Source organism: Rhincodon typus, chromosome 33 (assembly GCF_021869965.1).
Source record: "Rhincodon typus isolate 14 chromosome 33, sRhiTyp1.1, whole genome shotgun sequence".
Taxonomy (NCBI): Eukaryota; Metazoa; Chordata; class Chondrichthyes; order Orectolobiformes; family Rhincodontidae; genus Rhincodon; species Rhincodon typus.
The window spans coordinates 24,042,019-24,067,018 of record NC_063364.1 but is presented as its reverse complement, the minus strand read 5'-3'; the positions used below and the strand labels follow the sequence as shown (position 1 = coordinate 24,067,018).

Below are 25,000 nucleotides of genomic sequence, written 5' to 3'. Positions count from 1 at the left end.
AATAATTTCCGGAGTGTGAGTGTTATGTATTTGGGCTCATTAGGTACAAAATTACTTTTCCAGATATTTTTGTAAAGATAAAAGCAGTCGAGCCAGCCAGGAGTCGAACCTAGAATCTTCTGATCCGTAGTCAGACGCGTTATCCATTGCGCCACTGGCCCACGAGAACAAATGGGTGCATTCCATTTGAGGAAGCTACAAAAAAGAGCTTCGTTATATGCGTCAGAATTTTTCTATTTTTTTTCAGTCAAGTACACTGAGAAGGCCAGTTAAAAATTCGATATTCACACCCACTTGTGGTGAGAAATACTTGTTTTCTGACACTGACAGCCTTGCGATTCGAACAAAGGGTTTGTCGCCATTTATCTTTCTGCTGCAGTTCATTTTTACGGGAAGGTGTGATAAAAGAGGTCGTCTAATTTATGGCTGACCGCCAATAAATCTCTGCACATCCCCCGCCTTTCCCCCCGTCCCCGGCCTGAAGGCCTGTAGCCGCCATTTTATTTGAAAACCCTTCTTCCAGACCCCAGGGTGAAGGAATGAGAAGGAATGAGAGACGGACCAATCAGGAGATGCTACTATAAATTGGTGAATTGTGATTGGACCTTAGGGACTAATGAAAGTCCGGAGCCTCCTTGTCCAATTGTAAAGGCACATTGTCTTCCATTTTAACCAATGAAAAGGCAGAACGCCGTTGTCCAATTATTTTTCCACATTGGCGCCCATTTCAATCAACGAAAAGGTTGTCCAATTGTATTGCCATATTAGCTTCAAACGGAACCAATGATAAGTCAGATTCACGCTGTCCAATTGTACTGCTACCCTGCACCATCTAAGCCAATGAGCAGACAGATTCCCGTTGACCAATTGTATTGCCGAGTTGCTTGGGGCTTGGGCCAATGGTATGGTGCGGCTGCAGTTGAGCAATTGGTTTCATCTCGGACCAATGACAGGACGGTACGGGGTAAGCGCGGCCAATGGGATGGCCAGGTTCTTTGCGCGGGAGGTGTGATGGCGCTGTTGTGAGCTGCAGTACCGGGGGTAGGTAAACACTGAGGGAAGAGGTCGGTGTACAGTCGGCGAGCGCATGGTCCGTAAGACCCTACGCTGTGGGCTTGGCACTACAGCCGTATTCGTTATAGTGGTGCCCTGCTAGCCTCAGGTTAGACATGACACTTAGTGTGTGCTGCTGAAGGCCATTTATAGTACACAATACTCACGGTGACCATCTCTTATGAAAGAACAGACATTGAAGATTATTTGCATGAAACACCATATAAGTGTACAGAGTGCTGGAAAATGGTGGTAGAATTGTTAGGTAACAAGGTGTAGAGCTGGATGAACACAGCAGGCCAAGCAGCACCAGAGGAGCAGGAAGGCCGACGTTTCTGAAGAAGGGCCTAGGCCCGAAACGTCAGCCTTCCTGCTCCTATGATGCTGCTTGCCCTGCTGTGTTCATCCAGCTCTACACCTTGTTATCTCAGATTCTCCAGCATCGGCAGTTCCTACTATCTCTAGAATTGTTGGGTGTTGGTTTGTGTCTTGCTCAGACTCGATTGGCTGAGGGGTCTTTTTTTACGTTGTACTTTTCCATCATTCAAAGAACTATTTAGAAGAAACACCATATAAGGCTACAGGCCCAAGTGCTGAAAAATAGGTTTAGAATATTTTTTATTCACTCATGGGATGTGGGCATTGCTGGCTGGGCCAGCATTTATTGCCCAACCCCAACTGCCCTTGAGAATTGACAATTGGTGATAATTGAGTGGCTTGCGAGGCTGTTTCAGAGGGCAGTTAAAGGTCAACCACAGCCTATGGCCATACTGCAACGCGAAGATGCTGGTGTTGGACAGGGGTGGACAAAGTCAGAAGTCACACGACATCGGATTATAGTCCAGGAGGTTTATTTGAAATCAGAAGCTTTCAGAGTGCTGCTCCTTCATCCAGCTGAGTTTTCACCCACTGCAAAAGTTTGTGATTTCAAATAAACCTGTTGGACTACAACCTGGTGTTGTGAACTTCTGACTATGGCCGTACTAGAAAATGCCCGATCATAATGTAAAAGACATTTTGGTTAAGTACATGAGTAGGAAAGGTTGTAGGGATATGGGCCAGGAGCAGGCAGGAGGGACTGATTTAGTTGTTTGGCATGGACTGATTGGACCGATGGGTCTGTTTCTCTGCTGTGCAACTATGTCTAATCTTGGACCCTAAGAAAACTCAGGCCTGGTTAGTACTTGGATGAGACACTGCCTGGAAATATCAGGTGCAGTTGGCTTTAAGGAGCCTGCTTGTGGCACATTGGTAGTGTTTCTACTTTTGGACCAAGCAACTCTCAACAATGGTTTCATGGTTTTAAACTAAAACTCTTAATTCCAGGTTTTAAAATAAATTGAATTCAAATTCTGTCATCTAAATATTGAACCTAGGTCCTAGAATCCTGGATGTTTAGATTAATGGTCCTACAATAATACCAATAAGCAATCAATATCCCCATGAGATAGAAGAAAAAGATAAAAACCGAAAGAACTGTGTATGCTGTAAATCAGGAACAAAAACCGAAGTTGCTGGAAAATCTCAGCAGGTCTGGCAGCATCTGTGGAGAAAAAAAATCAGAGTTAACGTTTCGGGTCCAGTGACCCTACCTCAGAACCTCGAAAAGTAGATGTTTGATGAACCAATACAGACACAATGGGCTGAAATGCTTTTTCTCATGCCGTTAAAAGTTTTATGACTATCTATAAAATGATGGGACATATTGATAGGTGGGGAGGTGGTAAAGTTCTGGTCACAGGCAGAGATAATTCATGGGCCCAGTGCATCTCTTCTCCTGGCTCCACCCACCCCCAGGATGGCAGGCCTTCTGGAGCTGAGTTATTGGTATAAGAGGATTGTGCATGCTAGAATCAGAAATATAAACAAAAAGTGCTGGACAAAATTAGTAGGTTTGGCAGCACCTGAAAAGACGGAAACAGAGCTAACATTGCGAGTACAGTTTTCTTTGGAAACTGGACTCAACATTAACTGTTTCTAACTGCACAGATGCTCCTAGACGTGTTGAGTTTGTCCAGCACTTTGTTTTTCTGCCTGGTTATTGATCCCTGGTTCTAGTTGCCTTAAGACCTGGGGAAGGCTGGGGACTAACTTAATGGAAAATTCTAATTGATTGGATGGTGTCATCACATTATCATCTGTGTACAATGTTGCAGTCCCACGCCATTAAGCCATCTGAAACTTCAAGGCTATGTATCCTAAGATTTCCCTCATGTGACTGTTGCTTCTTTTGTCAATTATTTTTAAATCAGTGTCTGTGGTTTTAGGGTTGACCAACCTATGATTTTGACTTAACTTCTAATGCTAGAAGTCTGAAATAAAAATAGAAAGTCTAGGCTGGTTAACCAGCATCGAAAAGGTAGGTTAATATTTTCAGTTGTACACTTCAAATCTCAGATTTATTCAGTCACATTGAAAGATTAGATTAGTTGCTGTGAATGTTGGATATCAGAAATAAAAACAAAATGCTGGAGGTATTCAGCAGGTCTGGTAGCATCTATTGAGAGAAAAACATAGATGCTTCCAGAACTGCTGCAAATTTCCAGCATTTTCTTTGTTCATCTTGTTTATGATTTTTTTCTGTGGTAGTTTACTTTTTTGTGGTGCCTTCGTGTCTTTGAAAGGTGTATGGAGGCATTCCATAAAATGCAGGTATTTCCATTAAATACTGAAGTAGCTTTTCTTTGAAGGTCGCGTTTCGTGTTACTTTCATATGAGCCAAGATGGATCAGAAGATTTTGGATTTGGCAGCAGCTGAGGATGGTCAAGGTTTGCTGCAGCTCCTGCAGCACATGAAAGAGCAGGAGGTGAGCAACTTACTTTGCCTTCTGTAATGCAGCATTGAGGTCTGTCGAAATGTAATTACTTTCAACAAATCATTTTGAAGTTTAAATAAAATGTTTATAATATATTGCATTCAAATATATTAATTTAAAGGTGCATGTATCAGAATATTGTCCTAAACAAAATGATGGAAATCTGTACTAAAAAAAGATAATACTGGCAATAAGTAGCAGGGCTTACAATATCTATGGAGACAGGTCAGAGACCCAAAACATTAACTCTGCTTTCTCTTCCATGTGACTTGCTGAGTATTTTCAGCATTTTATGGTTTTGTTTCAGAATATTTTCATCTTTTTTGAAACATGTTTGAATATTATTGAGCAAGTACTTTACTGCCTAGTTTAGTCACATCTTTTATGAGCTTAATCCCCTGCAGATTCTGGAAACGTTTCAGGGGCTTTTCACAGGCAATCCAGTATACATGTATAAAAAGTTCCAACTAATTTCTGTTTGTATTTGTTTCAAAAGGGTTTAATTCCTTATAGAAAAGGAATGTGTACACAAATGTGAGTTTGTGAATGCGATACTTATGTCAAATTCAGAGTAGTACGTATTCTGCCCCTTGTTTTACTTTGTGTTTAATTAGTTAACAGTCTGAAATTACAATTTGAGTGTTGCTTTTGTTATAGGTTGGTGCCCTAATAACACGGTATGCTTTGAAAGGGAAGGAGACTGGAATGCTCATGAGAGCTATTTTTAAAGGTTAGTGCTCAATTGTATATAATATTTGTGTATTACGTTCCGGTTTTAACATGCAACAGATTAATGCATTCCATTCCTCATCCCATCACCTTGTGTTTGGTTAGAATAAATGCATGTTGATCAGTTTACAGCATATAGAAAGAAAATATTTATTTTTCAGCAATGTAATTATTGTAATATAGTTTTGAAGACAAATGAAAATGGCATCTACTGACTTAAGACCAATGTGTACACCTACTGAATAGTAAATAAATGAAAGAAATATATTTATAGCAATTACCCTTAATCCAGCAATATATGTGTCCTACTGTGAATCAGTTATCAAATTGTAGACCACAATGTGCCCATTATAAATGGCACTGAAAGAAGGCAAAATTTGAAGCTATTCCCTGGATTTGAAACAATTGTATGCAATCTCTCTGCAGCACCTGATCCCCCACCTCTTAACGAGTGAATTCCTAGAAGTTTAGTTAAGTGCTGATCAAGTATGTCTTGTCCTTTTGTTTCTCCTTTATAGGTTCTCCTTGTGTATCAAAAGAAGGAGTTTGTCTGAGGCTTTTTGTTTACAAACATTGTATGCAGTTAGTTGAATCAGGGGACCTACAATCAGATGTGGCAACAGACATGATTGGTTTGCTGATGCTTGAGGTAAATTGTGAAATTAATAGATTTTGCCCATCTTTATGATCAAGTAATGTAATGATGCTTGAATTATTTGCATTCAGGCATGTTTGTTTATTATCTAGCCCCTGGTTCCATTCCACGCTCCAGCCCAGAAGCAAGTTCACAAAACACTATCTTTTATTGCTAAAAAGAGTGATCTGTTATTTAAGGATATAATATTTTATATTCGAAATGTAGTCATGTTTTTGGATTAAGATTCTGCTTTTGCAGCTACATTTTCTATTAATCCCTGAAAATTTACACAGAGTATCACATATAAGGTTATATATTTTTCACGCTGACAATATGAGAATATTAATGAAATGGAATTTTGTTTTACTTGTAAAAATAAAAACTTTTGATGTCCCAGTTGATGATTCTGAGTCTATGTAAGATAATGATCTACAAAGTAATTGTCCACTAGAAGTGAATGATTAAAATACTAAAACACACAGATTACAAATGGAGGAATCAAGTAGAATTGTGGCAATGAAAGTATGCTAGAGTTATTGTTAGTTCATTGGTAAAGTAAACAAGGCATAATGGTTTTAGAGAAAATTAGTGCACATTTCTAGTGAGAGAAGGGGATGTGATGAGAAAACTGGGGGAGCGGTAGAGATCCATCAACTATAATGAGCTCATGTTGTCCTGAAAAATGTTTGTATTTAGATTCAATTCTGATTTTCCTTTTAGATTCCCTTATTGACATTGTTGTTACTTGCTTCCTATTCTCCATACAGGTATCATTATATAGGGAAGCACTAGAGTCCAAGCTTTCTGTAAAGAGGGTATGAAGGAATTTAGAACAAGGGTAAAAGTTTTGAAGTGGAGTCATTAGAGGATTTAAACCTGATGTTGCTCTGAAAAGACAGTGATGATATGTGAGTTGTACCTGATGTGGCAAAGGGTATAAATGGCAGTTTAACAAGTTTGCAAGATGGAAGACTGGCTTGGAATCCATTGTGCTCATCAAGTGGCTCCATTGAAATGGTAGTAGCAATATTAACTGCTAGTAAGAAGTTCTTAACATTTCTTGCATCCATGTTGCCTTACTGCTGGGTATAGTACAGCATTATGTTAAATAAATTTTCACCGAGTTGTCCTGTGCTTCTGAGCATAAAGTGTTTATATAAAGAGTTAACAATATGAAATTGTGGGTATTGGGGCATAGATAATTTGCAAAATCTAATGTGAACTGTGTACATTATGTGCTCTGAGTCTGAAGTCTTCTTTTTAGGCTCATCAACTCCCTGGAACTGCTTTAGCTGAACTGGCAAGCCTGTATGTGGATGCGATCAAGGGGGGAAGCATTATCAATGGCAAATCACTGGATCTTTTTCCTACAATACTTACTGTTTTGGCCTCCCAAGAAAGCCTCAATTATGGTGGCGGTAAGGAAAGTTTGAAGAATATTTCATATTTGTTCCTCAGTGCATTTATTGGTGTATATGCGTCTTCTTTTTTGAACTAGTTTAAGCAACCTTATCATGTTGGTAAAATAGCCTCTGTAAGCCGTCTGTTATATATAATTTTACATATTTTTGTTTTCTTTCTGTTTACTAGGTCATTTGAATGGAGAAGAATACAAGAAGCAACTAATCAACACACTATGTTCCAGCAGGCAAGTAGCAACATGTTTGACTAATCTAAAGTAACATATCGTTAGATAGCAATACCTTAGGAAATTGGAAATTCGATCAAAAAGCAATTGGCAACATGAGAATATCCATGGAACCAGAGGATTTCCTTGGAATTTAAGATTACTTCTTGACAAATTCAGTTGCAATGTTCTTCTTCCCTATCTCTTCTAAAATTTTATCATGTGGAGTACTGTTCTATGGATGCCAGCATCCACTATTAAGTTGTCCAATTAATCTGTCTTTATGCCTGTGCTGGAGAGTTAGTGTAGGCAGGCTGTCAAATGATGGAGGTCTGATTCTTTCCTCTCCAACATCTGAGCAAACCCTCTCTAACAGAGGGTCACTGCGGACTAATCAGTAATAGCATCAGAACTCCTTAATTCAGGGTGCTGAGGCTAGTTATGGTGCCCACTAAGTACTGCATGGGCCACAATCAGCTGACTTTACTCAGGCTAGGAATGCCACATGAAACTCATTCTGAAGTAAATTATTCTGCATGTATATTAAGCAAACTTCTCCATTAGATTCCAGCCTGCTCTGTACTTCTAGGTACATAATTTTGTTTCTGTTTTTAAATACTTTCTTTTATTTTCCAGATGGGATCCAAAATGTGTCATTCACCTCACATCAATGTTTAGGTAAATTTATTTTGATCAGTTCAATGACTAAAAAAGAACATTCTATTGAATTGAATTTCTGTAGATAAAAGTTAAATATGTCCATTCTTGTTTATTCTCCTCCCTACAGGGATGTACCACTGAGTATAGAGGAACTTCAGTTTGTTATGATGAAAGTGCTGAGAATGTTCCCCAAGTTGGAACTGCAGGAACTGCCTCCACTTGTCTATCAGTTACTTCTTCTCTCCGCTAAAGTAAGATGAAAGAACCCATATTGACGTAATGATTTGCAGCAAGACTTGATCATTTTAGAAAACTTACTTTCTTCAGTGTAGAAGATCACGTAATGTGTGACACTGCTTCAAAGCGATGATTGAAACTTTAATAAATATGGCCTGACTAAATATTGATGAGAAAGCACAGTTGTTATTCATTGTGCATGATAAAGATTACAGGTAAGATGTCTACCTCCTTACTTAGTGATTCTCTTTTTCTTTTATTCTATAGGGTTGTAAGAAAACTCTTTTAGAAGGGATCGTAACATTCTTCCATCAACAGGATCAGTTGCAGAAAGAAGAACAGACAGGAACTGAGTGAGTTGTCATTATTATTCATGTGCCAGCTTAGGTAAAGTAGCAAGAGGACATTGCATTGGAGTCTGTTCCTGGCCTTATCTGATAGATTTTTGTGTGTGGGTAACTTCAGATCATGAATATTCCTTATCTTTCCGTCACACGCAAATATGCGCCCCTGCTTCTTTCTGTTTAAAAGTATGTCAGAGATTGCAAAATCTGCTATTTACTTGACCCAGGCTGTGTTACCACTTTTGTTTTTGCACAAAAGTGTGCTTTTTTTTCATTTAAAGGTCCATGGAGTTGGAGGCTGTAACAGTGCCACAGGACCAGCTTTATCACGTAGAAGGAACAGTCATTCTTCACATCGTGTTTGCTATCAAATTAGACCACGATCTGGGCCGTGAACTCATCAAATATCTAAAGGTGTGGCAGTGTGTCCAGTTTCTGTCAGCACATATTAACTTGGTTAAGATTGTTCTGCCAGACATACAAAAGAGATGGAGAAGAGTAAAATAGATGAAATTATTTATGGGATGCTGAAGATAGTATTTAGAAACCTTTAGATTAAAAGTGGAAAGGAAAATTGATGTCAGGCACTTTGCAATTTTGAAATTCTGGGAAAGGTTAATTTTGTGCAAAGCAGTCTCTTATCAATTTTGAAGATTATTGGGAAAAAGAAATGTGTGTCGAGTAACCAATCTAAAGCTTAGGAATGGGAAATGTTTGGAAGGATATGGGCCAGGAGCAGGCAGGTGGAACTTGTTTAGTTTGGGATTATGCTCAGCATGGACTGGTTGCACCAAAGGGTCTGTTTCCATGCTGTATGACTCTATGTCTGAGAGGAAAGTGAAGAACTTGCAATGCAGCTTTTTTTAAAATCAAAAATGTGTGCTAAGTTTTTTTTTGTGTTGGTTTTCTGAGATACATGATCATGTTCTACTTCAGCCAAAAGTGCACATAATTCCGTGCAATGGAGACATGGTTTCTGAAAACACCTGTCCCATTTCTATTAAAAATCAAATTAATCAATGATCATCGTACACCTTGATGACCACTGAAGTCATGAATAAAATACTGCAAAACATTTTAAATGATTTTAAAAGCTTTTTAAATTAATTGCTTCTGAGTTTTACCATTAAATTTATTGAAGGAGAAATTAATTTGGGTAGTGCCATTTCAATTGTTAAATCTAAATAATGTAATTTGTCAGAAGATTGCGTTTGGGCTGTATTGGCAGGTTAATGCTTGGTGCCTTAGTGAGGATAGCTGCAGGTTTAGATAGTTTTCTTTGTTCTGTTTCGTTTGTGAACCCTGCCAAGTGCAGACACTTTAATTCTCTCAGTCAAATAATGAAATTGGGAGGGGCTGGGGACAGTCACATCACTGAGGTGTTGTTCGCTCCAAATTGGTCACCCAGGAGCTAGCATTGCCCATTCCTGGGTGGAGAGGTAATGTATCATGTGGAAAGTGTTAAGAGAAGCGGGTATGTTATTCCAAAAGTACTATTTATAATTTATTTTAACCAAACCTAGTTATGAAAATCTTAAATTATCTTACATTTGCCATTTGTCTAGGCTGGTCAACAAGGAGATACCGGCCGGGTTCTCTGCTCTTTTAACATTGCATTGATGCTGTCTGTAGCTAGGATACATCGATTTGAGGAGCAGGTATGTTTATTTTTCCGTCACTTTATTTCATTTAGAATCCCCAAATAGACATGAGTGGGAGTTGACTGGGAAGATTGTTTACACTGAATCATCAAGTCGTAAGATACTGTATATTAGATTAGTGATGTGAAGAATAATGTTTATTACTCAAGTGGAGCTGATTTTGTTCAGATTTAAGTCTCATGGGTGAATTTTATATACTGATGAAATTTTCCATGGTGGTACTCACTAACTAACAGAATTTTGCCTCGACTATTAATGTCTTTTACCCCAGTTTCCGTAAGACTGAAGAAATAAAGTTTCTGCTTATTAATCTAGACTCTGGATCCTGCAGATTCTGCATGTCTTAGCAGTATCTGCAGCTGCTTTCCAAGTTAAACCTTCAGCTAAAGTTTGAACTTAAGTTGTTCAGGATTAGCTATCTTAAACTCTTAAGTTACAACTTTTAGTATCATTAGTTCCACCTTGCTTAAACTTTCAACTTTTGGTGTGATGTCCTTTGTCTTCATGGATTATTGTGCGAGGTATTCTCATGTCTGAGCAATTTTTGATAACTACTTAGTCAACCATGCCAAATAGTGAAGAGCAATAATGGACAATTATGCAGATGTGAATGCTTTATTCAAGAAATTGTAATTTACAACAATCTTCCACAATCTTCTGTTTTTTTGTGTGTGTGATACCATGTGGTTGGGTGAGTTAGCATTTGGCTCTTCTTGAGGTCTAGGTTTGAATCCACCCCTACTTGAAAGGGTGACTAATTAAAATAGTTCACAAATAATACATGATGTGTGTGCCCAAGATGGGAATATCTCGGGGTGAGTTTATCTGCATTCAGTCCCAAGGGCATAGATTTGGACTGGACACTTGTACTACGCATGTTTATGTGTTAGGAAGCTTCAAATTTGCTTGCATGCTTAGGGTAGAGATCTGTGGTTTCTGGGGGACCAGCTGAATATGTGAACGTAGCCTCGTTAAGTTTTACAAAATTAGGAAAGAACACCTGACAGCAAATCATGGACAAGTCTTTCTACTTAATTACATTAGAACTGCAATTTCTTGCGGGCCTTTAAAACAAAGTTTAATTTATAACCAAATATGCTGAAAAAGTACAAAAGGAATTCCCCTCTTGCCTGGGCATTGATCTTCTGAGGAAGGTTTCTCCTGAAATTGTGACCTGTCTTTTTTTCAAGTTCTATGTATTGTCAGTTTGTGGTTATATGTCCCAATGACCAATTTTAAAGACATGATTATTATCATGATCATTGTTTTTATTTCACTGATCTCAGATGTGTTGCCTGCATGGATGAAAAGTAGTTGAACGTTAAATTGAAATGTCTATAGCTGAGTTTTTTTGATGATTTTGAATTAATTACTGTTTCAGTTGTTTGACTTCCTGAAAACTGCAATTATAAAAAGTTTTAAAGATGGACAGTTTCAGCAAAATTCAAAATTCCTCCAGGATTTGATCCCTGCTCAGTGCAATGTGTCTGAAATGATTTTGGAGACCGTGTCAAACAGGTTTGGACTTATTTTTTCGACTTTAGAGCTTTTGGTGTAGATGCTGACATGAGCTATTGTTTTACCTTTAACAGGGGAATTTCAGGTACTGTACTCCCAATCCAATAAGATGTTATTTTTAAACATATTTTAAAATCAAAAGTGGTGTATTGAATGCCATACTGAAATTTCTGCCTAACTAGCCAGTGTTTAATAACATATGTGGTAGAACATTTTGCTGTTCATTTTTTCAAAAATTGATAATGGAATGACAGATATTGGGTTTTTTCATTCTGGTAGCTTTGGGCCACTATTTTTAGTTGTAAAACAAGTGACTAAGTTGCTAAAAATTTGTCTAGAAATTCAAAATTTGAATGAAATCTGCTATTAGCTTTTGATTTAAGTAAATGATTTTCACTAAATCTGAAATTTTTCCCTTGTTCGCTCTGCAGTGTTTTTGGGTGGGACCATGTTACCCAATCTCTGGTGCAGTTAGGATTTATATTCATGGATTCTTTTGGACCAAAGACAGGTCCATTTGGAAAAGTTGCTGAGACTAACCCACATGCAGCAAAAACTCCATCTCAACAGACTTGCAGACTGGGAGCCAAAATCCTCCTTGAAACATTCAAAGTGAGTGTGTGAAATGTGGTTTATTGTGCTCTATCTTTTACAAATATCCTCATAACATGAATTACTTTGAGTTCTATTGATATGGCTAGAATGAACACTTTGCACAAAAGGAATCAGAATCAGCACAGTGATTTCTAAATGGTGGAAAGTTTAAAAACATGAAAATGCTGTGACAGATACCAAAAAGAATTTTAAAAGTCTGATGGATTGTTGGTATTTGTGTCAAGAGGACAGGGAATCAGCTTCAGTTATGCAAAACCCTTGTTAAACCACACTTGAAGTACTAGGGTAGCTATGGTTATCACACTTCATGAAGCATATGAACCTTGGAGAGAGAGTACAGGGTGAGTTTATCAGAATAATTTGTGGACTTTCTGAATTAAAATAAGAGGAGGAATTAAGCAAATATGGGTTGTATTTCCTGAAATCTATATAGTTCAAGGGCAATTTGATCAAAGCTTTCAAGATATTACAACAGGGTAAACAGAAAAAAATATTTCTTACTAGTTGGTGAATCTAGGACTAAGAGGCATAGTCTAAGAATTACAGCCAAACTTTTGAAAAGTGAAATTATGAAACTCTCTTCCACAAATGGCAATCGATGTTAGGTAATTTTTTATTTTAAAACTGACATTGATTACTTTGGTTAACAAAAAATTTTAAGGGATTTGGGAAAAGATGGATTTATGAAACGTCCCATCATTTGTGACCTCATTGAGTGGCAGAAGGGGGATGAATGACCTCTTCTTGTTCCTACATTCATCTTATTTAATCTGCTTTTACTTTTAGTGTTGTTGGTTGAGGGAGAAATGTTTCTGAGGGCATTGGGAGACATCTCCTGTTCTCCAAGTACTGCTATTAAATCTTTAACATCCACCTGAGCAACTCAAATAGGCACAAGACTACCACTGTAATATCTGATCCCGATGATGAATGCTTTTTAATGTGTTTTTCTTTAAGTGCTCTGACTTTACTGTTTTCCCACCTTGTTTTGAATACCCGGGTGATAGAAAGCAGAATTATTGTTTTTTAAAACAATGTTTTTAAAAAATTGTTCTTGACCCAGGTACATGAGCCGATTAGGAGTGAAATCCTCGAGCAAGTTCTGAATAGGGTGGTGACAAAGAGCACGTCACCTATCAATCACTACATTGGCAAGTAGATGTCACATTTAAGCTTGTGAGAATGAAGGACTAGTTCTCTCAATACTGGGCTAGAGTGCAAAGCTTGTTGGTCTCAGAAATTTAACTGTAGGTTGCCATTATTGAGCTATTAAATTTTCACATGTGAAAGGAAGATTAATTTGACCCTATCCAAGCTGAATTTTACATTTGCGTGTTACGTATGTATTTGTCTTTGAACTACTTCACAGCATTTGAGAGTACATTGCTAACCTGGTTTTCACTGGCATTCTACATATTTAATCTGTTAATTCCACAAAATTATCTATAACTCAAATTATTTTAAATTTTGTTTAGGAGGTGGCTGATCTGGATGTACAGATTGCCTGTTGCTGTTAATAGTTTGTTTTTCTAATGCTCTATCATTTCAATTGCAATATGGAGCCCTCTTTGAAAAAATGTAATTTTTATTTTCTATCCTTTCTCAGACTTGCTTTCTGATATTGTAATCTCTGCACCTCTCATTCTCCTGGATTCTTCCTCCAAGGTGATAGAGGCATTTGACCACTTGTCCTACTTACCCCTTAGCACAGTCCAGGGGCTACTAAAGGCAGTGCAGGTAAAATGTTTTGTTCCAGCTGTTTTGTCAGCATCCATCTTATTGTGAAGCTGTGAATTGTTTCTATGAAGGCTTTGTAATTTCCTAGTCACAATTTAAAACTTGCTATTGTTGCATAATAATTTTGATCCCATTATTTTAGCTTGGCTTATTTGGTAGTGCTTCTACTTTGAAGTTTGAGTTAACTGTCTAAACTGAAACTTAAAATCAATTGTAGAGGATCTTGCATTGTTGACGATGATGTTTTTCAGACATGATGTTAAACAACCTGCTTTCTCAGTGTTTTAAGTGCCCATGGCACATCTTCAAGAACATTACAGAGTTTTTGTTTCAATCTACCTTTGCTCAATCACATATTATGAGATCTTTCAAAAGAAGATGATCCTGGAAACAATATCAGAGCCAATTTTCAAGTTGAGATGAATAAACTAACAAATTATAAGTGCATTAAATCATGTATTGCACACCATTGAGTTAAACTTTGGGTTGAACTGAACAGCGACTGAAATGAAATGTCAGTTTTGAGTTAATATTATTGGTGCATATTAATAAAACTTAGAAACCTTCAAATAGAGTTCCATTTTTGGAAAAAAAGGGATACTTGAGCATGGTGAAATGGTCATCATAGTTAGATCAAATCCTGTACTTTTCAGCAGGAGCCAATGCACAGTAATGTGGAACAGAAGGTCTGGCTGTTTTAAACTGATCTGTCTCTGAAAAACAGCAGTCAATTGTAGCACCTTTGCTGCTGTCTCAGTTCAGATCAACAAAGCTACAGTGCTACCCTATGGAATGCAAATTGTGATGAAATTCATTTCTTGTGAATCCAATTGTACCAGGGAAACTAGCATTCTTTGTGAAATGCAATAATCAGAGTACAGTCAGTTCAAGAGTTGCTAGGTGGCAACTTTCAGTTCTGCTCAGCAGTAAGGGAGGAGTTATTGCAAAGTTCCACTAATAAATAAGCACAGCTGAGCATGGGCTTGAAAAGCCCATATCCTGTCTTTGCTTTTTTTTATTATTCATTCGTGGAACATGGGTGAAATTGGCTGGCCAGCATTTATTGCCTGTGCCTAGCTGCCCCTGAGAAGGTGATTGTGAGCTGCTTTCTTGAACTGTGTCAGAAATCACACAACACCAGATTATAGTCCAACTGGTTTATTTGAAAACACAAGCTTTCAGAGCCTCACTCCTCCTTCAATGACAGAGGTTGTATCAGACACAGAATTTATAAGTAAAAGTTCGAAGGGTCACACCACTGATTAGTATTAAACCTGAGATGCTGTTAAAGCTTCAATCAGTTAGAAGGCTTTAATTGATTAATCAGTAGATGTAAGTCCCCAAATTCCTTAACAAGTCACTGTCCTGAGAGAACTGAAGGTTTTACCAGGGTAAAGAAAAAGTGACATTTTAGGTCAGACAATGCATGTTAGGTGTGAAGCCTTGTTTAGAATCTGTTTGTGTTTTGGTTTGGAGTCACACTGGCTTTAGTCTAAAGTATTGACTGACTGTCTATAAATTATGTGTTTTTTGAACAAAATAGAATGTATCTGCAAATACAGTTTCACCCCATAGATTCACGTGTGTGTGTGTGTGTGAGTGAGAGAGAGAGAGAGAGAGAGATTGATACCTAAACTATTCATGACCACCTCATATAATTGGCAGTAAAATTGGATCCTTGGTCTGATCCTCCTGGGTAGTCTATAACGGGTAAAGAAAGCAAGCAACTCCTTCACAACATTTTTTTGCATTGACATTCCATAATGGAATTGTCTCCAGAAACCTGGTAGACACATCCGTTATGCTTAGCAAATACTGGTTCGTACTTTTGGTTTTAGGAAGGGACCTACACAATTCTAATCCATGTAAAAGGTTCTTCAAATACAGGAGTTGGCATCAAAGGCGCTGGTTTTATTACTGCCTCTGGCTTTCCTACCATCTGACACGTATGACAGGTACGACTGGAACCTCTGAAAGAAAGAACTTAGATCTTTCGCACTTACCAGGCTCTGCCACCCCAACAACTACCCTTTTTTTGGGTAAAATAGGTGTTTCTTTCTTACCTGTTTGAGTTTGTTTCAATAGATGAAAGTAGAGCATGCTTGGAGTATTGGCTCTATTTTTCCGGTCCTTTCATATACATCTTAATGTAATCCAGGCCAATAAAAATGCTCTTATCTTAGCTTGATTCTTCCTCACTCCTAGATGACCTCCTACAGGTAATTCATGTGCTGCCCACAATACTTCCTGTTTTTATTCTACCGGCAACACAATCTGGTGAATATCTGCCCATTTCTCATCTGCACTTACCTGCCAAGGTCTCCATTTCCACCTTAAGATTTTGTCCTTAAGGTAATAGCATTCTGGAATACACTCTGATTCCTTTTCCGAGTAAATCGCTTATCGTCTCATTTTTTTTTTGTAACTCCATTAATCTTTCAGAACTAAACACCTCTGCCTGATCCTCTACCTGCTTAGATTTTTCCTTTACCATCTCATTAAACAGTGTGTCAGCTAACTGGACCTCAACTCCTCCATCTTTCTCTTTTGTTTTCCATTCTTGTTTTCGCTTATGGCTGTGGGATCTTGTCACCCCACAGTCTGGAAAAATTCCAGGGTATTTTTCTTTTAACTCCTCAGTTCCCTGGTTTTCTTTTGGCTTTTCCACTACAATGGGCATCACTCCCACCTGTGATCCAGCTATATCGTTTCCAAGCGTAAACTGCATTCCTGGAATAGGCAATTTTTCCCATCACTCCCACTATCACTTCCCCAGTCTTGATTGGACTTTCCAGCCTTATCTTACACAGGGGAACACTACTCCTTTCTCCATTTATTCCACAGATTACCACTCTCTTAGGCAATATTTCAGAAGGAGTGCAAATATTTTCATCTCTTACAATAAGAGACATATCTCTCAATATTTTAACTTCTTTACCTACTCCCCTGTTCTACCTGAGTAAATCTTACCCACATAGGTGAAGTCTTTGGGCGCTATCTACATTTCCAGCCCCTGACTAGGCTGTGGACTGTCCTGCAGCTCCTTGACTTCTCTTGGGATTTCCTTCTCTGCCTTAAATAATCACAATGATTTGGCCTCTTTTACCACATCCTTTTACCCCAGTGCCTTTCTTAAACTGCCAACTCTGTGACTTTGAGTGTCGCACCTTATTGCAGTTAAAAAAACCTAAAAACACTGTTCCCAGTGAGATCTTCATTTTGTTTTTCATTAAAGGATCTCCCACTTTCCCAATTTCTGTTCCTCATAGAATGAAATTGTTGTTGGAAGCTAGATTTAAAGCGTATTCATCCGCCATCTCTGCAACACTTCTTGCTATTTTAACTTTCTGTTCCTCAGCATGAGTTCTTATCACTACCGGAAGTGAGTTTTTAAACTCCTCCAGCAGAATAATGTCTCTAAGAGCCTCACACGGCTTTTCTATCTTTAATGCTGTCATCCACCTATGGAAGTTGCTCTGTTTAATTCTTTCAAACGCAATGTAAGTCTGACCTGGTTCCTTTCTGACCTTTCTGAACCGTTGTCTATATACTTCTGGTACCAATTCGTAGGCACTCAAAATAGCCTGTTTTACTACTTCATATTCTCCTGTCACCTTCTCTGACAGCGCTGCAAGCACCTCACTCGTGCTGCCTATCAGCTTGGTCTGAATTAACATTACCCACACAGTCATCTGTTTAGCTAATTTCTCAAAGGTAATGAAAAAGGGTTCCAAATCTTTTTCATCGAATTTTGGTAATGTTTAGGCATATTTGTATATATCCCAACCAGGCTGTTGGTCACAAGGAGTTTGCTCATCACCACTTCTATCTTGTACTTTTTATTTCTGTCATTTGAAGTCTTTTTGCTTCAAATTCCAACCTCATCTTTTCCAACTCGAATTCTTTCCCTTTCTTTCCCTTTCTTTACCTTCTTCTAGGACTCTTCTTTTCTTTTCTTTTTCTTCTAACTCCAGCCTTTTAAATTCACTTTCTAATTCCATTTGTCTCATTTGCATCTTAATTTTTTCTAACTCCACTGCACTTGACTGTTTCTCTGATATACCTAAATGCTTGGCTAACTCTGTTACAATTTCAACTTCTTATTATCCCCAGTTAAACTCAATTTTAGCCTGTTTACTAAACCTAAAAGGGTTACCTTTTTCTGTCTTCCTAAACTTCCTTGGCAAATTTGGAAAGCATCTTCAAAAACCCCCAGGAACTTCTTTAGCAATGTTAAAAGCCACTCTCCCACTTTTGATTTAATCAGCAACAAGTGACCGAAATTAAGCAGATTTTCCACTTCTCACTAAAGTTTTTTTTTTAAAGATCTAGGACAGTCATCTCCAGATCTGTTTAAATCTGCTGGGACCCTAAATCTGTCTAAATCTGTTCAGATCCCGGACGAGCCCCCCAATCTGTTATAAATCAGAGGTTAACCCTGCTCTGAGAATTAAAACCGAAACGCCCAAAGAGGAGCACCTCGCTCTATAGTCTGTAAAAGGAGTGTGAAATGTGGTGTAACCTGCCTTTCAGCAATTTCTAATGGTTAAATAATATAAATCCCTGACACTTACTTTAAAATCAACAAGTAACAATTTATTTATCTAACAGCAAACAAATTAACTAAACTATTAACATACTGAATAAATCCCTTCCAACTACTAACTATTCCTGAATAAAGCAAGATTCTAATGGTATGCTGTTCCAATAAATACAAGTCCCATTTATATTAAAAAAAATAGAATTTAGCCTCTCGAAATTATAGCCAGGTTACGTGTCTTCTGGAATGTTTTGTGCCTTCTGCATTGATTCTTCTGTCAGGGATATTAACTAATTGTGCTGTTGGCACCATTGTTTTTTAGATGGTGCTTTCTCTAAGACATGGAGGAGGTTGTAAGAGCCTCTTGACAGCTGAGGGCTGTTAGCTCTGGCGGATGGCAGCTACCTCTGGGGCCTTGTTCAACTGCTCCCTTTTTATACCCTTGATGACGTATCAATATTTCTTACAATAGGATGGGTCCTATGTTGTCAAAACCATCAGATTTAAATTTAATTGGTTTTTGGTATCTAAGTTCAAATTGGTTCAAATTGATTCGCTAAATTCAAAAGCTTGTTGTCTTGCTAAAAACTGCTACTTGGTCTGCAAACTCTACAGCCTTTCGATACACATGTTTTGGAGTAGATTTGTAGCTTGGGTTGTGGGTGTTGTGGTTGGTTGAGACTGCAGAGACTGTGACAAACATTACATCGGACCAACAGGAAGGAAATTAACAACAAGGGTACATGAACCAATTGGCTAAAAAAAGACACGACCAATACTCGCTCATCTCTATCCACATGGATAAGGAAAACCACCAATTTGACTGGGGACAACACCAAGATCCTGGGACAAGCAAAGCAGAGACTGGCATGGGAATTCTTAGAAACCTGGTATTCCACGAACAAAGCCATCAACAAACACATAGAGCTCGACCCCATATACACTCCACTGCGAAGGAAAACCGGAAGTGAGGTAATCCAGCTCAACGGACTCCAGAGTTTAAAAACTAGGCGGGAAAGCACAAGCACAAGCAGAGGCTGCACTGATGATGTTACCCAGCAGGGTAATGAAACGGCTGTGGAACAACGAACCAGCTCGGTGAGCCAACCAACCACAACACCTGTTTCAATTCGGGCATTCTCTGTGTACTTGCAAACTTCCAAGCTGCAGCTTACGGACATCCATTTTAAATCTCTAAGCACGGAAAAAGCACATGACCTTTTAAAGGGACCACACAATGCTTTCCCCCCCCCTAGCATTTTACAAACACCAAATTCCGACTTCTGCCTCCCAATCCACAAGTACTGTACCCAACATCACAACACCACATATTAATTATGAGTGTTGGAAATAAGTTATACATGTGTCATAGATTGGATTACTGTTTGAAAGTATTATTGAAACCATGGAATCTTGCGTCTTTATTCTCCTAATGAATCCTCTGGATATCACTTTATGTCTCCTTTTGAACTAAAAGGTGACTGGTCTCTAGTCAGATAGTTACATAATTTGTTGGTTTGACCTGGGATTGTGACATAATACAAACTGAATCAGTGGGACAGCCTAAATTTGAGCCAGTGTTTCTTGTGATACGAAGCCCAACATTATGCAGGTGCTTTAAAATTTCATTTCAATACTTCGCTGTAGATATTTTGATAACTTAGCATTTTTTTTTGTTTTAAAGCCTCTGCTGAAAGTCAGTATGTCCATGAAGGATTCGTTAATTCTGGTCCTGCGGAAAGCCATGTTTTCCAGGTGAATTTACTCGATGACTTTTTATTCTTAATAGAAGTATGGAAGAGTGTTAGCTTCTGAAAGTGCAGCAATACCTATTTCTTGTTTACTCTAACAGATTAATATTGCAATATGTAAACTTGTTGGAACTATTTCAAGGGAACGGAATCATTTTAGGAGGTTTCTGTAGCCTTAAGTTATGTGGTAGATTTTTTAATGGTGTGGACTTATTTTTTAATTGTTTGTAATGTGCTGATTTTGCTGACGTGCTAAAAGAATTGATCCTTGATCAGATTGTTTCATAGACATTGATAAATATTTGGTACATCTCCAAGTGTATAGATCGAGAGTGTTATTAACAAGCTTTCTGACTGCAGACCATCATAGCTGAACCCAAATCTGTCCACACTTATTTTTTGTAAGGGTAAGCCTACAGCAATCAGGAGCAGGAACCAAACTGTTATCTTAGTGGAGCTCAGTCAACTTTTCAAACTGTAAATTACATTAGTAAACTGTTCTTCTGACTCAGTTAAGCATTTATGCAGTAAACAATAAAGGAAGGAAATGGGGTTGGTCAGATCCAACTGTACGTTTGGATTTGAATGTTAATTGCACGAGTAGCATGAGAAAAGTCTTTGGGCAGTCTCAACCCTGGCTGCCTGTGGCATGGGCCCAAGAGACACTGTTGGCTCAAATGCTGCAGATAACCATTCAGACCAAACTGAGGAAGTCTGGACATCAAAGAGGGCTAGATAATATACTTTTGCAGTAGGCATGGTAATTTGAGATTGTGGCTGAGGTCAGATCAGGGGGTGGAGGGCAATTTTATTTAGCAGCTGCCTTGAACTGGAACTGCTCGCTGCTAATACTGCGGAAAGTTTTCAGATTCCACTGGTATGCGGCTCCAAAATAGTTATGCCAGCTGGCATACCGATTTCCTGGCGCCATTCCCAATGCCAACCCTGTTTACCGCAGTACATTGATGTCAGCCATGGGGTATAAGGACGGGGTTTGGAGGTGGTTTTACTTTAATGCCAGAGTGGGGTCTTAAGAGCAGGGAACGAATACCGGACTTGAAATGTTAACTCTGTTTTTCTCTCTCTACTGATGCGGCCAGACCTGCTGAGTTTCTCTCGCATTTTCTGTGTTTATTTAAGGTTTCTAGCATCTGCAGTATTTTGCTTCTTTACTAGGACAATTGAGCAGCCATTTGCCCATAAAAATGTAAAGAGTTGGCAATGGGACTATGGCTGTCAGATTTTGGCCCAGTGGTAATGAGGAACAACACCATGTCCTGGAAGAGTGGAATCTTAGGCATGAGGAGAGTGCAGGAGAGGAACAAGTGGCAGGAAGAATTCAAAGGTGATACCCTCAGTGTAGAGTTTCCAAAAAAGACCGAGCTACCATGAAATAGCCAAGAACCACTGCCAGGAGATTAGTGAGATGGTCATGGTAGGCCTCCAATTTACAACCTTGCCGTCACTGTCAGTCACTGTGACCTAGAAGCTGATCACTTCTGACTTTTTCTTATTGTGGACCCTGCTGGCAACTTTCAAACATCTGCACACCACTGCCTTGTGGCAGTTTATCAATGCTTTATGACTGTGTAGGGATAGGGGAATGTTACTCTATTAATCAAGCTAAAATGACTGTACAATTGGGAGGGCACAACAATTTTAAAAATGGATTAAATTACTGGGCAAACCACAACACACTTGCAGCTTTGAGCTGGCATATTTACAGTATTGTTTGTGCTCATCCGCACCACTCTTTCTTTGCTTTTCTTCAGCCACTTGGACTCCCGAAAGTCAGCAGTGGCTGGCTTTCTGCTGTTGCTGAAGAACTTTAAAGTGTTGGGAAGTCTGGCTTCCAGTCAGTGCACTCAAGCTCTCACGGCCAGTCAGGTAACTCAACTGTATTCATTCTTTCCAATTATATTTATTGTAACTGTGTTAATTTTGTCAAATTATATATTCCCACCCTAAAGAGGTTAGGTGTCCTGTCTTAGTTTTAAATTTGATTTTATGAAAATCTGGTCCAATAGAAGCTGGTTAATATGCTGTTCGTAATGAACAGCTTTCCTTTAAAGAAAATTAAACTATACCTGGAAGTAGATAAGTATTTGTGCAGAACAAGTGAACCCTAAAACACTTTGAGCTAAGGAGTCAGTTGAATTTAAGAATTAGCCTGCCATCTGGTGGAATTATTCCAAACTGTAGGACTTGGTAAATAGATTGTAAAGTGTTGAGGTCTGCAGGCTAGTTGCCATGGAGGAATGGTCTGAGATTATCAATTAGGTTGACTTCATTGTTTCATTTTAAAAAATTAAATCTGGGACTATTTGATCTTTATGGTAAGTTGGAAATAACACTGAAATATTTATTTTTATGTTGTCATTGTTCAGGTGCAAGTGGATGTGCATATGCGTTATAACGCCTCTGCTAATGAAGCACTTTGCTTGGAGATCTTAGGCAGCCTGAGGCGCTGTCTGAGCCAGCAAGTTGATGTTAGGCTCATGCTCTATGAGGTATTAATGTTAAAAGCTATCCTTATAATATGTCAAATTTGATCACTAAGAACTGCAGTTAGCACTCACTACTAATACTTCTAAAAAGAAGTTTTCTTTTAGAGCATCACATTTTCCTCCTTCACATTTTATGTCAGCATTAAAGCTTTTCTTAAATTTCAAACTAGCAAGAGAATCTGGATCTGGGTGATTCAATTCTCACTTTTTTATTCTACTTTAGTTAAGAAACTGCTATTTCTTATTTCTTTTACTTTTGAAAGAACACTGATCATCAAAGAAAACTATGCTTTCTGTGTTGGGTACTTTGTGAATGTTACGTTCATCTAGGAGATTATATTTCCCTATTTACTTTAATTCTATTTTTGACCAGGTTAAAGAGTTAATCTTTGATAGTTTGCTTAACTGTTTCCTCTACTGTTCTTGTAGGGCTTGTTTGATGTTCTGCGTCGAAATTCACAGCTGGCATATACCATCTTACAAACACTACTTTCACAGGTCAGTGACAGGATATAGATAAATAATAACACTGGCTTTGACAAGATGAAGCATTGGACAAATTAGTCGGTTGAATTTTTGAAAGATCTATTTCTCCTCGAGATGTAGGCCAAATAGACTACTGCACCTGTGCTAAAATTGTAAAAGAACTTTCCAGTTGCCCTCCTTGCTGTTTCACCATAGGCCCTGCATATTTTTTTTTCTCACATAGATTGAGCATGTATCAATTACTTTTTGAAAGTGAATATTGAACCCGTTTGCACTGTACTTTTGAGATGGTGCATTCCAGATCATTTTAATGCACCACATTAAAAAAAAAACTCTCATCACCCTTCTCATAGCCTTGCTAATTATCTTAAATGTGAGGTTTCTGGTTATCAGTCCTTCCAGTAGTGAATACAGTTTTTCATTTACTTGATAAAATGTGGAGTTGGAGGATCACAGCAGTTCAGCCAGTATCAGAGGAGCAGGAAAGTCGACGTTTTGGGTCTAGACCCTTCATCACGTTTTATCGACTCTGACTTCAAGCATCTGCAGTCCTTACCATCTCCTTTTCATTTACTTATACTTTTTCTGCTGATGGACTGAATGGCCTCATTCTGTGACTGTCTAACTCTGTTCATTCATTCTAAGCCTTCTTTGTTATAAGGAGAATAATTTACAACTTCTTTAGTCTCTCTGAAGCCCTTCATCCCTGATGTCACTGATAAATCTCTTGTGTGTCCTTTTTAAGGCCTGGGCATTCTTCTTAAAATGTGTGATGCCCAGAATTGGGTATAGTTCTCCAGCTGAGGCCTAATCACTGATATGTGAATGTTAAGCATCCTTGCTTTTGTAAGCTGTACCAGAATTTATAAAAGCAAAGACACAGCAAGCTGTTATAACTGCTTTGATCCCCTCCTCTACCACTTTTAAAGATGTGGATGTGAAGCACCCCGCTAATGTTGCTCAATGTCAATAATTAAATTGTTTTCCTCCTAATATCCCAGTAATATTTGGTCAGTATCTTTTTTGGGACACACTACTCTGGGGATATGTAGCAAAAACAAAGTGTATGTTGGGACATATTAGTGTGCACTGGTGTGAGTTAGAACAAAACCACTTCTAAATGAGAGAAAGCAGTGCTGGGAATTGAAAAAGTTTCCAGATCAGCTGCCCAGTATTAATAAAGCATAGCTTGGGCTGGATGCAGATTATAAATACTCCTACACTTTCATTAAGTGCTCCCAGCTCAGGTGCAAAATAAAAACCAAAAGAACTGCGGATGGTGTAAATCAGGAGCAAAAACAGAAGTTGCTGGAAAAGCTCAGCAGGTCTGACAGCATCTGTGAAGAAAAAAATCGGAGTTAACGTTTTGGGCCCTGGTGACCCTTCCTCAGAACTAATGCTAGCTGGGAAAACGTTGGTTTATATGCAAAAAGTGGGGAGGGTGATGGGGTAGGGTGTAAGCGATAGGATAAAGGATAGAGCCCGAAGAGAGGGAAGAGCATTTGGATAGACAAAGGAGTTGATAACGATATGGCTAGGAGGGTGAATAGCTGTTATTGGGGATTGTGAATGACTAACAATAGGTAGTGTGTAATGGTAGGCTGAGTGATAACTGGTGTGTGGGGCAGGGGTCTAGGACATGGGAGAGTTTAGGCCCTAAAATTATTGAACTCAGTATTGACGCTGGAGGACTGCAATGTCCTCAAGCAGAAAATGGGGTGTCGTTCTTCCAGCTATTCCCCTCTTCAGGCTCTATCCTTTATCCTATCGTTTACTCCCTATCCTAACGCCCCTCCCTATTTTCTGCATATAAACTGACGTTGTCCCAGCTACCATCAGTTCTGAGGAAGTGGCCCGACCCGAAACGTCAACTTTCCTGCTCCTCTGAAGCTGCCTGGCCTGCTGTGTTCCTCCAGCTCCACATGGTGTAGTCTCTGACTCCAGCATTGGCAATTCTAACTATCTGTGATTGATATCATGTTGCCCTAAAAAACTAACATGTACTGCTATAACATTGCTGATCTCTTCTCAGCTAAAACGATATTATGAAGTGGAGGAGGACTTACTGCCACCTCTCAAGAT

At 38.6% G+C, this 25,000-nt stretch overlaps 1 protein-coding gene and 1 non-coding gene across 2 annotated transcripts; one reads left to right on the top strand and one right to left on the bottom strand.

Annotated features, from left to right (window-relative positions):
- Positions 1-88: 88 nt before the first annotated feature.
- On the bottom strand, positions 89-161 carry trnar-acg. Its single transcript has one exon. It is a non-coding gene; the product is annotated as a tRNA-Arg (tRNA).
- Positions 162-979: 818 nt separating this feature from the next.
- On the top strand, positions 980-24,998 carry LOC109937718 (FA complementation group I; the record flags this gene model as incomplete). Its single annotated transcript, XM_048615742.1, has 20 exons — positions 980-1,041; positions 3,744-3,860; positions 4,527-4,599; positions 5,117-5,247; positions 6,500-6,653; positions 6,826-6,883; positions 7,499-7,540; positions 7,650-7,773; positions 8,027-8,112; positions 8,385-8,517; positions 9,669-9,761; positions 11,146-11,282; positions 11,714-11,894; positions 12,961-13,048; positions 13,504-13,634; positions 19,859-19,929; positions 21,698-21,812; positions 22,313-22,435; positions 22,862-22,930; positions 24,951-24,998. Coding segments are annotated over exons 2-20 (1,941 nt in total), but the record flags the coding sequence as incomplete, so codon positions are not given.
- Between the last annotated feature and the right edge of the window lie 2 nt (positions 24,999-25,000).